This window comes from Trichoplusia ni, assembly GCF_003590095.1.
Source record: "Trichoplusia ni isolate ovarian cell line Hi5 chromosome 24 unlocalized genomic scaffold, tn1 tig00001140_group23, whole genome shotgun sequence".
NCBI lineage: Eukaryota > Metazoa > Arthropoda > Insecta > Lepidoptera > Noctuidae > Trichoplusia > Trichoplusia ni.
The window spans coordinates 1-16,098 of record NW_020799889.1 but is presented as its reverse complement, the minus strand read 5'-3'; the positions used below and the strand labels follow the sequence as shown (position 1 = coordinate 16,098).

At 33.7% G+C, this 16,098-nt stretch overlaps 1 protein-coding gene across 2 annotated transcripts; it reads left to right on the top strand.

Moving 5' to 3' along the window:
• The first annotated feature begins 11,283 nt into the window (after nucleotides 1–11,283).
• On the top strand, nucleotides 11,284–16,049 carry LOC113506767 (poly(A) polymerase type 3-like). Of its 2 annotated transcripts, none has more exons than XM_026889596.1 (4): nucleotides 11,284–11,430; nucleotides 13,525–13,774; nucleotides 14,107–14,336; nucleotides 15,939–16,049. In XM_026889596.1, the coding sequence occupies exons 2-4, from the start codon at nucleotides 13,648–13,650 to the stop codon at nucleotides 16,023–16,025; spliced, it is 444 nt and encodes a 147-aa protein (XP_026745397.1). In that variant the 5' UTR covers nucleotides 11,284–11,430; nucleotides 13,525–13,647; the 3' UTR covers nucleotides 16,026–16,049. The 2 variants fall into 2 exon arrangements, with proteins under 2 accessions (XP_026745397.1, XP_026745398.1); XM_026889597.1 differs by lacking the exon at nucleotides 11,284–11,430 and adding an exon at nucleotides 11,716–11,991.
• The last annotated feature ends 49 nt before the right edge of the window (nucleotides 16,050–16,098 follow it).

Below are 16,098 nucleotides of genomic sequence, written 5' to 3'. Positions count from 1 at the left end.
CACAACTCTCTCGATACCTTTATATGGTTACCGGGTGAGGACTGGTAACACCGACTTCAGTTTTTGTTGTTTACTAAGAGTATACAGTCGAGAAGCACGTATCGCAGAATCGGCACAATATACGAAACACAACTTTTTATTTAGTATTTTCTTCTTAGATTGTTGGCCTGATAGGTAAACTTTAATGTTGGTATTTACGTCGTTTTTAAAAACATTCAAGAAGGTTCTCCATAGAAAATCAATTTTAGATTTTTTTCCTGTGCAAGTAGTCGAAACATGAAAGTCTAATAGTCATCAAAACATTTTCAGGTTATTTTCAACATTTAATACCAAATACTGCTTCATATCAACAGTCAACAGGTTTGTATATTAATAGATGACCTTAGAACTTACACGACATAAAACCTTTTACTTGAAGCTAACATTACTGAATATTTCTGTCAAATTCTATTCATCCACAACGTATACGGCCGATCTTTTGAAGGAAAATACAATTTATTAGAAGTCTAATAACATTAATGGATTGGACGAACGAGTGACAGCACAATATGTCGATATTTGATTTCATTCAATTCTAGACTTAATCAATATTACTGTGAGTAAAGAAATCTGTAGTTTTTTTACTCATTTCAGTTCAAATTATAGAAATGAGAGCTTATGTGAATGTAGGGATTTTATTAGGGTGTTACATTGGAAAGCTTTGGTCTAAATATGATCTGGTTTGGTTTCGTAGCTTATGGGCAGTCGACTAACAAATACGTAGATCAAATACAGTCATAAATGGTAATTGAATGTAATTGGGATTAAATCTTTAAAATAATTGCGCCTTCCAGCTTAATTCAGTCTAAGGATGAAAACACACGGGTAACGCGCGTAAACGATATTTGAAGACTTAAGTTTCAAAACGTTGCGTGTAATAATCTTTGCCTTGTATTAAATGAGTATTACGACCTATTCTACGTATAAAGTTTACGAAGAGCCCAAATTTTTGTCAAAGCATAACCGTCTTCAATATACAGAGATCCAATTCATTTCACCTCTATTCATTACGACCTAATGTTCGACCTTACTTCGAAATCACGGCACTTCGTTTCATAGTTATCACAGGCAAAGTATAAAAGAAAATGTCTCGGTAAAAGTTTTTTGCGACCATTACGGTAAGGGCTGTTAAATTTTTATGGTACGGCGTTATGCCATGCGCGGAGGGTGGGACACTGAATTCAATATTGGCGATGAATTACTACAATAAAACATTTTAAAAGTGTTTTCTTTATGAAAAAGGAAGGACTTTATTGTATTTTTTGTATTCACTTTACAGGCTTATTTGATCTTGTTTTGTTGAGGGTGGGTAATGGGTGTATTGACGAACAAGTTAGATATTAATTAGTTCTTTGTAAAAAGACTCAGTGCTTGTGAGGGATCTTTGAAAGGAAAAACAGACACATTCGATATAAAATTACCTGACTAACTAGAAACGCATAGCACAACGTTAAGAAATCGTGTTATTATAAAACAAAGCTTAATAAACAATTTCCAACAACCCTTTGAAAGCTTATTGAGTACTAATTGTTGTATAGAACTTCCCACGTCAAGCGATAGGTCATTTAAGCCTCGGAAGTGTTTATAAGCACTGTATCGCAGTTCACTTAATAGACTAGTCTTCCTAAGCGTGGGCGTGAAGGGATTAATCAGTACTGTTTTAGATTTAAGTGAAAACCTATCTAGGAACTCTTTGCTTTGAAAGTATTTTATATAGGTTTGAAAAAGAATACGCTTGATTTAGCTTAGAGTAGTGAAACGACTACATTTTGATATTGTTCAAATGTCTACTCAATTGTAGAAGCAATGTCCCACTGCTAGCCAATCTCTTCTCTTTCCATTTACCTATTTCCATAGAATTTGAGATCATTTATGAGCAAATAAGTAGAGTACATCAAACCATCTTCTCAACCATTTGTACTAAATTCTTGGCAATAAATGTCTTTCTTTTTCTTTCTTTCATTTTTCATATCTCACAGTTCTATCCTGGCATCACTTTCTTTCAAAACGATCTTACAACGGAAAATTATCGCAATCCACTGATCACCATAATCATCTACCGGGAAAAAACTATCATAATATAGTTAAAACATCCAAACGACAACGACAACGTAACCCCATACGCGTCGAGATCCAAGTAAAAACGGTGTCTATAAATAACTGTCCCTAAATAAAGATTATTTCCGTAAGGTTGAACAACCGGCAAGTGAATACTGTCAGTGGGGAATCGATAAAACTGTGACGGTATAGAAGCCCTTACTGGATAACGTGTGAAGGTCTTTAGATTTTGATAATCTAGTTTGTTTTACAATTATCGTCATTTTTTAATGGAGTTTGTACGATATTTGTGTGGATTTCACGCGTTAATCTCGTGATGGTCCGATTGCTTTCGGAGTTTAGTAATAGTCCCTAATCATGAGCTGATGGGATGGCTATTAATAAATCATTGGTCACTTGATATTCAGATAACTCGAGTTTAGGAGAATCAAGAATTATTGTAATTTGCTAAAGCTGAAAAAGCTCATACACGAGTCGACCGCGATTTCAATAAACGATAATACAGAAGCAGGTTCAACAAAGTGAAATATTAAATTAACGATTATACTAATATGATACTACTTATGAAATTAAAAAACTATGGCATATCACCCAAGATGGCCGCCATTCCTTAAAGCTATAACAAAACGATCTAACTTGAAAGCAGTTTTATAGTTTATTAGCATACACTTCGCCGGTCAGTTTGTTTTCGAAACTATAAAACAATACGCCCTCAATATCTTAGATAAAGGATCGAGTGCGGTTGCCAATAACAGCGGTATCGGGCCACGAATTGGACACTGGCACTCAGCCAGACTGAGATAACATCAGGAAGGAAATTATGATTCATTGGGCTTAATTAGAACATAATCATGTCGCCGAGACACTATTGTTTCTCAGGTATTAATTGGATTTAGCCATTTGTGTGTATTTATGACAACCGTAGGTACTTTAATGATGCAAACACGTGCATGTTTTTTTTCAATAATGTAGCTACAACAGTGACGTTTTTTTGTTCTTTAAGGAAACATGAGCTATAATATCCTTGTGTAAAATTCTGTTTTCTGTGCATTTAGTCTTAAAGTTCCTAATATATCTACATAAAAACTTGGCATTACCCGGAACCTTGTCAAAACCATGTCTCGCGGTAGATAACTCAACAAGTCAAGCATATTAAATCAAAATGTTTTTACATGACGTATACACAACGGGAGCGACACGTTTCGAGAAGCACGGCCTTAGTTTTTTAATCATAGTCACTTGCAAACTACGCTTGTTAACCTTCACTAAACCCCGTATATTCAGCCTTAGATATATAACGAACTTACGCAGATTATGACAACATTGTATTATGAGGTTTTATAGCACATGTGATCGTTATGATCAATATTACACTGAAAGGTTCACTTCACGGCCGGTTTGTAATTTAAATTCACATTTCTATATGCTCCGATTGCTTCAGAGTGTAAAAGGAGATTGGTTCAGATGTTTCCAATCGAGAATTAAATCAAATCTGTAAAATGGACAAATAGTAAGAGGAAATGTAATGCGTCTATGTAAAATGTTGAAAGACTGGGCTGTTCGATTGACGAGCATGTTTAAATATAGATAGAAGCATAGAAAATAGGTTTAAAGCGATTTTTTAAAATTACCTGTCGCAATACAGACATTAAAATAAAGTTTTAAACTAAATAGACGTTCCTTCAGACATCGCATGTAATCAGTCCATAATCGTTTTAAAAACTCGACGATCAAACAAATAAGGATACAGTATCGGCTGGCACTGAAATGTTAAACCATTAGGACGTCTAGACATAGTCACGCTTTGTACGAGCCTGCTGGCATGTAGATCAGGAGCGTGTGAGGAATCCACGCGATAGATTATCATTTAGATTTAGACTAGTTATAGAGTAACGTGCGAAGAACACCACATGTCCAAATATATCGAAAATCTTTGAATTTCAAACAAGTAAAGCAAGATGTCAAAACTAACAGCATTAGAAATCGAATCGCAAAATAAATTACCGCGACAAAACAAATAAAGAAAAAACAAAACCTTTGACATTGCGTGTTACGTTTTGCGGTTACTTACAGCAAACCAGTTTCAGCAATAAGCTCAGTTATATAAACGTAAAATTATATTATAATTGATATAGTAAACAGTGAAGCTTCTGCAGTATACACAAAAGCTTTATACCCAGTCAATCCTCACTCAAAAGTTGAACGAAACGTTTATCTGAAGCACCCTGACACCGAAGTTTAAAATTCAGAATATTTGAATGTATACAAAGACTTAACAGTAGGGAAAGTCTAGTCATTTGAAATTTGTAACGACACTCGAGCGTATTCAAATTACGATAAAAAGCTCACATTGTTTGAAACATGTCGTTTGATTTCCTTGGAGTAATGCTGATAATTATGGACGTTCTAATCTTAGTTCACTTTAATTTAAATCCAAAGAGAATACTCTTCACTTCATTTCATTAAGTTAGACTTCAAATACTGGGATAGACTTTATTATGCTGATTGCTTCTCAATTAAATGCAAAAAATGCGGTTGATAAAATATCTGACCGAAGGCTTTTAAATAGAGTCCAAATAGGGAAAAATGATAATAGCAGTTAGTCTGAAAACATCGATAATCGGGAGAAACCATAGATCAACTCATACACCCGAGTTTGCTTACAGCGTCCTTGCAGTTTCAGGGAAAATAAATCAACTTTTCACTGCCCTTTTCTCTCGTATTTAATCAGTGGAAAAACAAACAACCATCCATAATTTCCACTTAGTTTTAATTAAAAAGCATACAGTTGTTCAAACCAAGTTTCCTTGAACAGTAGTTATCTGATTACATTGCAATTGTATCTGATTTTATTCGCTTAAGAACTTTTCTCATCGCATCAAGTTTGCAGCCTCACTGAAAACTCGGGAGCGTCCCTTTTGCGAAGGACGGAGATTTTCTCTTCAATAACATTTTACTTTTAAATGCATTCACTCGACACTTTCTACGTACATTTTAATATAAATACTGAATGTTTGCAGATATCTCGCTTTTATATTCAAGGTTTGTTTTGCATAACGAAATTACGAGTGTTTTAATAAAATATCGCGTTGTAATTTGCGGCATTACGATTCTCTATAGAATACTCATAACATCGAGTGTTATTACTGAATCAGTTACAGTGTATTGAAATAAAATTACGTTATTTATTGCTCCGTACTGTTTTGATCGATAATACGTCATATATTTGGTTTTTATTTAGTTGTTGATTTACTGATTGATCAAAGCGTATTGGAGCTGTTTCGACGTAATACGCGTATTTTATATTTCTATCGCTATACTATTTTTTTCACACATTTTATTAATAGGCGTAACATTTTAATAACCAAAACAAACACATCCAAAATCTAGGATCAGCTGCTATAAATACATTACTATGTATCTAGCTTCATCTATTTATATAACAGCTGTAACTAGATTATCGCATTAAAGAGTAAAACTGTATTACACAGTTTTATATAAATATTTTCGTTGTTGGTGCCTACGCCAATCCCAGCACGTGTCTCGTGTGTATATTTAGAACTTGCATCTCATATGACATAACGAAGGACTTTAAGTGCAGCTCCAAAGACTCGGAAACTCGACGTTTCGGTAACTAAGAATTAATTATGAATCACATTTTAATCACTTATAAGATATATCCACACGTGTTTTGTTTTCACGAGACGTCAAATGGTATTGGTATACAAAAATGTAATTGCATAGAAAATTGCATTGGAGGTGAGGATACATCAGACTGTTGTTAATTCTTTACAATGTAAGATGAATAGAAAAGGCATTAAGCATACAATGTATCACAAAGTTACAAATAACTTTGAATAATGAAATAGCCGGAAAATAATTAGGTTTCGCAAGTCGTTGTGAGATCCACGTTTTGTAAATAAAATACTGGTACTGAAAGAAAGATAAATTATTTTAGTAATTTTCGATACAAACAGAACATAAACACGTTTACATCGCGTGTAACAGGTAGACGCCCAAATATTATAGGAATTACAGCTTGCTTTCGAAAGGAAAATATTGTTAATAAAAATAGGTGAATTGTTATTTTGTTGGACACCTTGTTTTTGTGCGACGAAACAAAACGGTTTTGGCGATTCGAGATACTACTTGTGCTCTTATTGAATACTTCAGGTTGCTAGATTGTCACATTTCTTTACTTAGATATGGTTAAAAGGAGAATATAACGAGAAATGCTGAACTTCTCTACAAGCGAAATTATTTGACATTCATTGCCTTAAAAAAATAAGAATATATAATGGAAATTGAATCTGTTCTGTTAAGTATGGTCAACAGTACCAAATCCAGCGATTGTTACTGCGGAGATTAGGTACACTTAACAATAAATAAATATATATACCATACACAATATTAAATGCCTATCTGTATACAGTAGATTATCGTAGATTATCTTAATATAGCATAATATGAAAACTGGGGCAGATGTGAGGTCGTGTAGCCCTACGCCCTACCCAACACCCTAGACCCAATGCGTTATGCATGAGCCGACACGCGACGTCGCGTAAACATCTCCTATAGTAAATACCCTTACCTAATAAAAATATATATTTTTCGCTGTATTCAAAATATCGGAAGAAATTGAGGAATACATTGATATACGAATAATATTATTCTGGCTGAATTTTGGACACGGAAAATTATTGTCATTCTGATCGATTTTTGGTCACGGAGGCATCTTTGAACGTAATCTGAAGTGGCAAGAAACATGCCTGTGCAATTAAATTTGTGGCCACACTCCCACAGTCCAATTGGATGACAATGCGCAAGACTAATGGGTATACGTGTTTCCCCTGTCATGTAGGCCTTGATATACTATTACTGAATTGTCGCCGAATCTATAGGAGGATCACAACACAGCAAAACTTCTAATCCTTGACGATTATGAGCTTTGTGTTGCAGCGATCGGTCTATTCTTCAGACGTTAACTGACGTTGCTTTACAGTTTCTTGTTCGCCGAAACTTATTGTAATAACATCAAGTGTTAATATTCCGATTCATACATCCGGTGTTATTTAATGTTACTTAGTAAGTTAAAGATCCGGTCGTAATAATTGCGTACGTAATAAACGTTTTTAATGAATATAATAGAAGTATAAACTATGCTTATATTAAACGTAATATCATATAATGGTTTACAAACGAAACCGTCAGAATAAACTTACGTATTTGAGGTTTATATTACTAATTCCTTAACCATTAATAAAAATACCGTTTTTAAAAGCATTTTTCAACAATTTGCGGACACAAAACAGTACGTAAATAAACAAACACTTTTAAAATGGACAAACACTGTAGCTTAAAGCTTAAACGAGGAGCAAAATATATTCCCCAGTCATTGCCCGTGTTTCATAACACTGTTGAAATAATACGATTTTATCCTTATTATAAATGACGTCACGTCGTAGGAAGATAGGTAATATCTTTGAATATCAGGGCCGTACATACTTGTGCTATGTTTTTAGTTAAATTACTGTTGGGCATGTATGTTGAGTCAATTTAATACCTTCAACAAGTTAGAATTATGCAAATTATGCATAATTTAGATTAATCATGAATTAATTAAAACAAACAAAGAAATAGAGAATGCAAGGACATTAAAAACCATTGCTACATTAAATCTGTTGTAATATATGAGATAATTATCATAATGATATTAAATTACTCTGTACTGATTAATGTTTCGTGTTTTGACTATTATTAAATGGAAACTGTATTTCCTGCTCATTTTTTTCATAAATTTCATGTATATTATGTTTATGAATAGTTAATTAAGAAAAAAATATATGGATATTTTAAAGATTTATATGATTAAGTATGAACTTAACAAGTACATATAGTTAAAGTGTGTATTTATGTGCAATAAGTTTTAATAAATGTATCAAAATAAACACAGAAGAAATAAATATCTAAGGTAAAAATTACTATTGAAATAGAGTGCTAAAAAATATGTTTAAAAGTTACTAATGCAAAATCAGACTCTACTAAAAGTATTCATACTGAATAAGAAAACATTATACCTATTTGTTTACACATGAGTCAGCACACAGTGTCAGTTTTATCTAGTTTGCACAAATTAAATATTGTTACAATAGCTGTCAATATTCTTACTAAAAACAAGGTCTTTATAATAATTAACCAGTTCAATATTTTATACATTTTACTAACATGATTTAACTAAAATTAAGAGACATTGGTTAAATAATTTCAACAATATAATGTCAATAATACTCTTTGACTATCAATACTTGAACATTAATAAACATTATATTTACATTACACAAATAATTTTGTACTTAGTGTGAATGTTCATAAAATAAAGTTTAACATGTTCAATAAATTTTAGAATAAAAAAAATGATCTCTTACCTAATTTTATACATATTGCTAATAATATACACTTGTTTATTTGATATGTGTTATGTATTCTGTTTTAATTACTGTTATCTTTATTGCTTGATAAGACTGACAATAATTATGCTTAAGCCAAAAACAAGTACATAATAAAACTGTTTCAAATTTGTCATGTTAAATATTATTTTAATACCATTTGGTTTGATTATATTAAATTTGTTGTGTTGTTTATTTTGTGTAAATAAATGAATACAAATTAAATATTTATCATTGAATACTGTTTAAATTATATGATACATAGATTATTTATTTATTTCGTCTTTCGTTTCTGACAATGACCATGATAACAAAAATTGCATCATAAAACTATTAACTATGAAACTTACCATCCTACTAACATGATTGTTAGGCAAGAAATTATTTTTGTATAGAGAATGAATCACAAACATATGTCCTGCATACACAACATTCTATATTACCTTTCCTGTACCAAAACAAGCCTTTATAACTAGTCACACAGTAGAACAAAAGACTATCTACAAAAAACATTAGCAAGATTCAGGAGAGTAGAATAAACAATCATTTTTAATACCAGAGGACAGTTAAACCTGTAAATGATTGCAATTGCTCAGACATGATTTGAACGCAACCATTTTGAAATAATGATTGCTGGTCTGTGAGTCAGTGTTGTATTGTCTAGAGCTGGTTATAATCAAACAAAAGCCAGTTTTTATATAACATGAGAGATAACTTCAATGAGTAATACTGTAACTGTGTCCTGATCTGTTTTGTGTAGGGTTTTTTTAGTTTTTAATGATTATTGTTTTTTTTTTTTTGTATTGTACAATTTGAGGGCTAGTGGATACTTTATCTACTACTTTGGTATATAACTAAGTAAAATGTATACAATTTTTTATCATACATGAGCTTAAATATGTATACTATAATCAAAAATCAAAATTCATTTATTCAAATTAGGCTACTAAGTAGCACTTTTTGAAGGTCAGTACACTGGTCACTGGTCAGTACACAGTCAGTGGTAGTATACTAGCATTATATTTTGTGCAAGAGATTATTAATAATCATTAACTTTATTACAAGCTTATGGTGTCTATAAAATAAACCTATAAATATGAAATACACTTGTTATTATACATTCTTAGATGATAATGTAATTGCTACTAGTAAGTCAGCTAAATATTTTTGTAAATAAAACTGACATGACATCACTAACTTATTTAATTACACTTTTTAATTCATGTCAATACTTTTTCGATATACTTAGCTTACTGAAAATATTTTCCAGTATTTTTAATAGGTGCTATGCTAGGCTGAGCATACTTTCTACTATATCTAGGCTACCTTTGCAGGTTTGCACAATTAATTCATATGTATATTATGCTCATGTGTAATCTGCTGATTACCTTATAATACCCAACAATAATCCACCCTTATCTCCACTACAAATATTGAACCTCTGATAAGAATGTAACATTGCTTTTGTGTTTGTAATTACAAAGTATACTATGATCCAGTTACTGGTTTATATTACCCAAACAATAAATTAGTTTTCAGTCTGATAACACAAGTTATGTAAGGCACTCGTTTTTTTGTTGTCAAATGTTTAGCACCGATCGTGAGGCGAATGACTGGGGAATCAAAACATGAGTGGACTTACCTTAAACATAGGCCTGGGATGCCGCGGCTGCGAGGGCGCGGCGGCAGCGGTGGTCGCCGCGGGAGCCGGCGTCGGAGCCGTCACGTGGTCCGCCGGCAACGACTCCGGGACAGTCTGGAGAGTAGGCCTCATAGTCGTCGACATTTTCACAATAACACTAGTTCAAACACTTAACACCTCGCTAGACCACCCTCGCCGTTTGCATCCTCTGCGTCGGCCGCACGCTCAGCCTGCCTGACAGGCCTAGGCCCTCACCAGGACGCCGACACAGCCCCCGACTTAGCTCCACCGATCGCCGACCAACAACGCCCATCTAACCGCATTTTCGACCAGAAAAAAACATCGCGAAACCCTACAATGATAACTATGTAACGATACGCGATACCTATTTCACTTTCACGTATATGTTAACGATCGTCGAGATGGAAAACGGAAATAGACACGCAAAAAACTATTAGAAAGCTTACGGTGTCTTCTCCTGTCACATAAACACTATCAAGGAATTCGGCGTTTAAGCTCTATAACAACGCGCAATGAGTTTTCGTTAATGTTACCGGTTTGAATAAAGGGTACGAAATCGCGTGGTGGACAAATACAAATCCATTTAATAATAAAATTACTAAAGAAATTCACTTAACTCCGCTAAAAGTCCACACATTCTTGAATTCACTCTCAAGATGGCGGATTTTACCTACTCCTCGTAAATGGGCACAAGGCTGACACGAAAACATCAACCGGCTCTCTATCAATCCCTTTCTTTTGGCAGCACATGAAAAGAGATAGTGATATGTGAACGAGTTCAACAGAGTTTTGTGATACGTCACTGAAAAAACTGCCAATGGAGCATGCGCAAAAGTAACGTATATTTGAAATGTTGAACGCATCCTTAAACGTTTAGTTAGTCCTAAAACATAAAAAATGTTCTTTGTGTTTCGTTTTAATTTTCACGTTAAAACAATAATTCAATTATTTTATCCTTATTGAACACTTTTTTAATTTATCTTTTAGCTGAAGGTCTGTTCTGTCTTGATTTTTTTTTTCCTAGAAATTAAACTACTGATAACATTGTCTGATTTTACGTCTGGTAAGGATAATCACCGCCATCTTGATTAAAATGGCTGCCTTGTTGTTGGCGACTGTTGGGTGCTTGTTTGGAAATTAATGTTTGTTTCTTTCTTTTATTATGATTTCAATGATTTGCATGTGTAAAATATTGCAGATTAGGACGGATGATCTAATAAATTGGTGAGTGTGTATAGTTATATGTATGCGAAACTATGAAAAAGTGCTCGGTAACGTAATAACAATCTGCTCTACACAACGTGAGCTTTTTAATGCGTATTCATTTTCTTTGTGTTTTTTTATTATATGTACTAAGATTACACATAGTGATGTTTTCTTAGCAATTTTACTTCGTAATTCAAGGTTCAGATATGAGCGAGGGTCATATTTACATAAGTTGTGACCTTAGTACATGAGACAACAAAAGAATACTTCCACGAATCTGTTGTTAGCGGAGTAACGTTCTCGATGTTTTTATCTTATTTCATACCTGTTAAACGTTTCTATTGCGTTTTAAACGTGTTATAATGCTATAAGCAAGTGATTTTTCAGTAAATTAAGATTCTGATAAAAGTAGGTGAACGAACCCCGATTTGAGTCCACAAATAGTATAGTGCTTTCTAAAAGTTCAAATTTTGCTTACGCATCGGAAATTCATGGGAAGCTCCGTTACCCTGCCGTTAGTGTGATATTTAAAAGATTCTTGATATTTTCTACATTATCTAATTGTTTACTATTGTGTAGGTAAGTCAATGTACTTAAAAATACTTGTTGTGTCATTGACATCATAATATATTTTGCTGTTTTATGTAAATACGCCTCTAATACAAGTCATTAAATTTTATCTACACACTCAATTATATTTTGCGACTTGAATAGTTATAATTTATGATATGAAATATATTGTTTTGTTAATAATTTTAAAAACACTTCCCCCTACCTTCATAATTTAGATAAGAAATTGCATAGATTGAATGTTATTTGTGAATATTAAAACAAGGTGAAGCATTGATGTCCTTTAATAGATTATATTTGCCAAGAAGGACTTGCTGAAGATACTATTGCCACAGTCAATATTTTTCAATGTTAGATTACATTATCACTTCATCAGTGTTTTTAACATAATTTACCTAGAATAACTTATCTAATATGAATGTTCACAATGACTATTTAACTTTTTATCTATAATTAGTAATTTTAACACAACTTTTAACAATTAGTTGAAGCTAGCTTTCGGGGCATGAAAGCCAAATTTGTTATATGACAAAAATCTTTCAGAAATAACTGGCATAGTATAGTATCAGTTGTTTTGTTACTTTAAAAATATAAACAACCTTATAACACTAAATCTAAATCTTGGTGTGTGTTTTTGCATAAACAATTATTAAACAAGTAAACATGGATGTATTTAATTGGTATCTTTGGTTGGCAATTGTTAGCCTAGATACAATTTTCATATTTCCCGAATACATACTAACTATTATCAGCCGCACTTTTATTTACTTTTTATGATATTTTTTTATCAGCCAAGGTTGTTGGCCTGTTGTATGAAATAAAAACAAACTAATGAGTATTAATGAGGATATAATTATCCTCATTATGAAATAATGTGAAATTTTAACTGGATATTGTACACTGGTAGTTTTCTGTTCAGCTGTAAGTTTCAGTAGTGGTTTAAAGATGATCACAATGCCAATCTGTAATACAGTGGCAGATTGTGTAGATTTGTGATGATGCATGAACTTCTGATGCAATCTATAAAGCTAACTATTTATTGTAAACAAATTAATCACTTAAATAAAATCTTCAATATAAAATATAATCTAGGATCAACTGTCGTCATATTTAAGTGGCCATAGAAACAGTGAATTATTTGTTCATTAGTACTTTTTACCAATATCAAACATTTATGAAATGGATTAAAATAATTACCACTACTATTTTTACCATTACAATAAAATTGTAAGCTTAGCTTGTCATAGACCAAGACTGTTACTGAAGGAGGTATGGAGTCCTTTGCCCTGAAGTGGGACAATTATGGCTAATAATAAATAAATAAAAATAAGCTTAACAAACTTATCAACTAATAATTTGTATTTATTTTGTTGATGTTGAAGGTGTCCTAAATATATATAAAGTATAATTTGTGCTACAATCTGAAAGTAGAATGGAGTACTATAGAGTGACACAAATCCCCTTTATGAGTAAGCTTACCAGAAACATTAGTCTATTTTATAGAGTTGATAGAAATCTTAAACTAAGCCATCTTTGTTACAGATTACCACAATTCGCTTTCAGAAACCCACAGTTGGCCTCAAGGAGAGCTTAAATAATATAAATGACCCACCTAGTACTTTAAGCTAGTAGTTTCATATATAGTACGGGAGCTAAGTTATCAGCATGTGGCCGGCTTCGCAGTACTCGCATAGCAATGCGCCGATCCCGCCTAACTCGGGGAAGGCGAATGAGCATCAGAATCAACAGAATTTGAAGACTTTGGGCATGACTTCTGCTATTTCTATGGCAGGTGCGTATTAGACTTTATTTAAATAAGGAATAGCCTGTAGACTCTAGTAATGATTTAGATGAAGAATGAAGATAACAGACTATTACAATGGGAAAAAGACCAATATGTTATGAGTATCTTTAGTATCGGCATTTTACTTGTTACTTTTATAGGAAAGTGCTAATTCCAAAAGAGAATTAGGAATGTACCTAATACGTTATTACAATTTAGATTAATCTTAAGTGTGAAAGACCTAAAGTCAAGCAACCAAGCATTGGGCAAAATCTGAATTGTTAGTTAAGTAATATAAGTAGTTTACTGGAAATATAACAAAACTATCTTTATCAATTCAGGTCCAAAACCAATAGACATAGAAAAGACAACGGAACTAAAAGACTCGCTGGCTCCATACGGCGTGTTCGAGTCTGAGCAAGAGATGCACCATCGTATGGAGGTGCTGGGCTCGCTGCACCGCCTCGTGAGGCAGTGGATCCGCGAGGAGTCGCTCCGAAAGAACATGCCGCCCAGCGTGGCTGACACCGTCGGCGGGAATATATACACCTTCGGTTCTTATAGGCTTGGGGTGAGCGACGTCACTAATAACTCTTTTTTTTTAAAAAAGACGAAATGAATCCTCGTGTCGCGGGGGGTTTTACAAACATACAAATCACATGCGCAAGACACTCAAGGGTGGCTTTGGTGTGGTGACTTCAGCCACTCGGCTATCCGTGCAGTCTGTAGTATTGTCTTTTATATCCTTCGTCCTAGTAATGTTATAAACGCGAAAGTTTTTGTATGTATGGATGGATGTTTGTTCCTCTTTCACGCAAAAATCACTTGGTTCAAAGGTAGTTTAGAATCAGGATAGTTTTTATCCCGATTTTATGTCCCTGTGGGATCATTTTCGATTTGACGCGGGCAACAGCTAGTTTTGCTTTTTGCGGTTTTGCTTATATTGTAGTATTTGATCCGGCGAAATTCTTACTACCGGAATGGTTTGTGAATCTAAAACATCTTGGGCGCCTCAAAAACGGTTACAAAAAAACATTTAAGAGAGACATTAGACTTATATATAAAGATTATACATATTATCAGAACTTATGGTAACAGAGTACTTTCCTATTTCATGCCATTTGCAATACAATGCAGTTCATGAATTAGATGATCAAAAAGTATTCAATATTTATTTTTGATGGTTGTGTACTTGTGTGTATCTGAAGGATGTTCATAAGCTTTAGTCATATCATCAAAATCCGGTTTTTTTATTTCCCTAACAGAAATGACAATGCTTGACCTTGCTTGAGGACGTTCTGAATGACCTTTTGCGGTCGTGATCAATACAATTATATAGCTTGACAGATAAATCTTATTCACTGAGTGCACTAACAGCACGACAGGAAGATAATAGACATTTACCAATAATCATTAACGCCGCGGTCATATGGAGAAGAAAGCAAAAATACTCTAAACGGTTTTACATCATAATATTACTTTATGACGTCTTGGTAGAGCCACTGGAGACATCCGTCACTTAAATTTCTTAAAGACCATTATCAGCAATCAATTCACCATGGAGTCTGTGATAGGCCTTCAGCACGCCATGCTCAGACAACCAAACTGATTCTCTAACATTCTGGACTTCATCATCATCAGTGGCCTCGAACATCTATTCTTGCGCTGATGGCTAACAAATTAACTAGCCTATTCGGAAGCGACATCGCCAGTCGCAATGTCAGTAGACAAATTGTGATCCCGGTGTCATTAGTTGGTGACGTAGGTCGCGCTTTTGTAAAGATCAGATCGAATCAGGCATTATCTTGACGACCTCCGTGGTCGAGTGGCGTACGCACCGGTTTCAAGGTGTCGCTAGCTCTGAGGTCCCGGGTTCGATCCCCGGTCGGGTCAATGTAAAAATTCACATTTCTACATTGTCTCGGGTCTGGGTGTTTGTGGTACCTTCGTTGTATCTGAATTCCATAACACAAGTGCTTTAGCAACTTACTTTGGGTTCAGAACAATGTATGTGATGTTGTCCGCATTTATTTATTTATTTATTCATTACTACTATCTTATCGGACAATAGTATTCTAATTTTTTTGCGGTCACCTCAAACATTTTGAGTATATTAATATACGTGTTGCCGTGAAAGGGTTGTTTTAATTCTCGTATTATCTGTTCCCTACAGGTACACCACCGCGGTGCTGATATAGACGCGTTATGCGTTGCGCCACGTCACATTGACAGAACAGATTTACTTTGCGTCGTTCTATGACCTACTGAAAGTGCAGCCACAGGTCAGTAAATTTAACACTTTTACATTTATAAATATGATTTTCTTTAGAAAA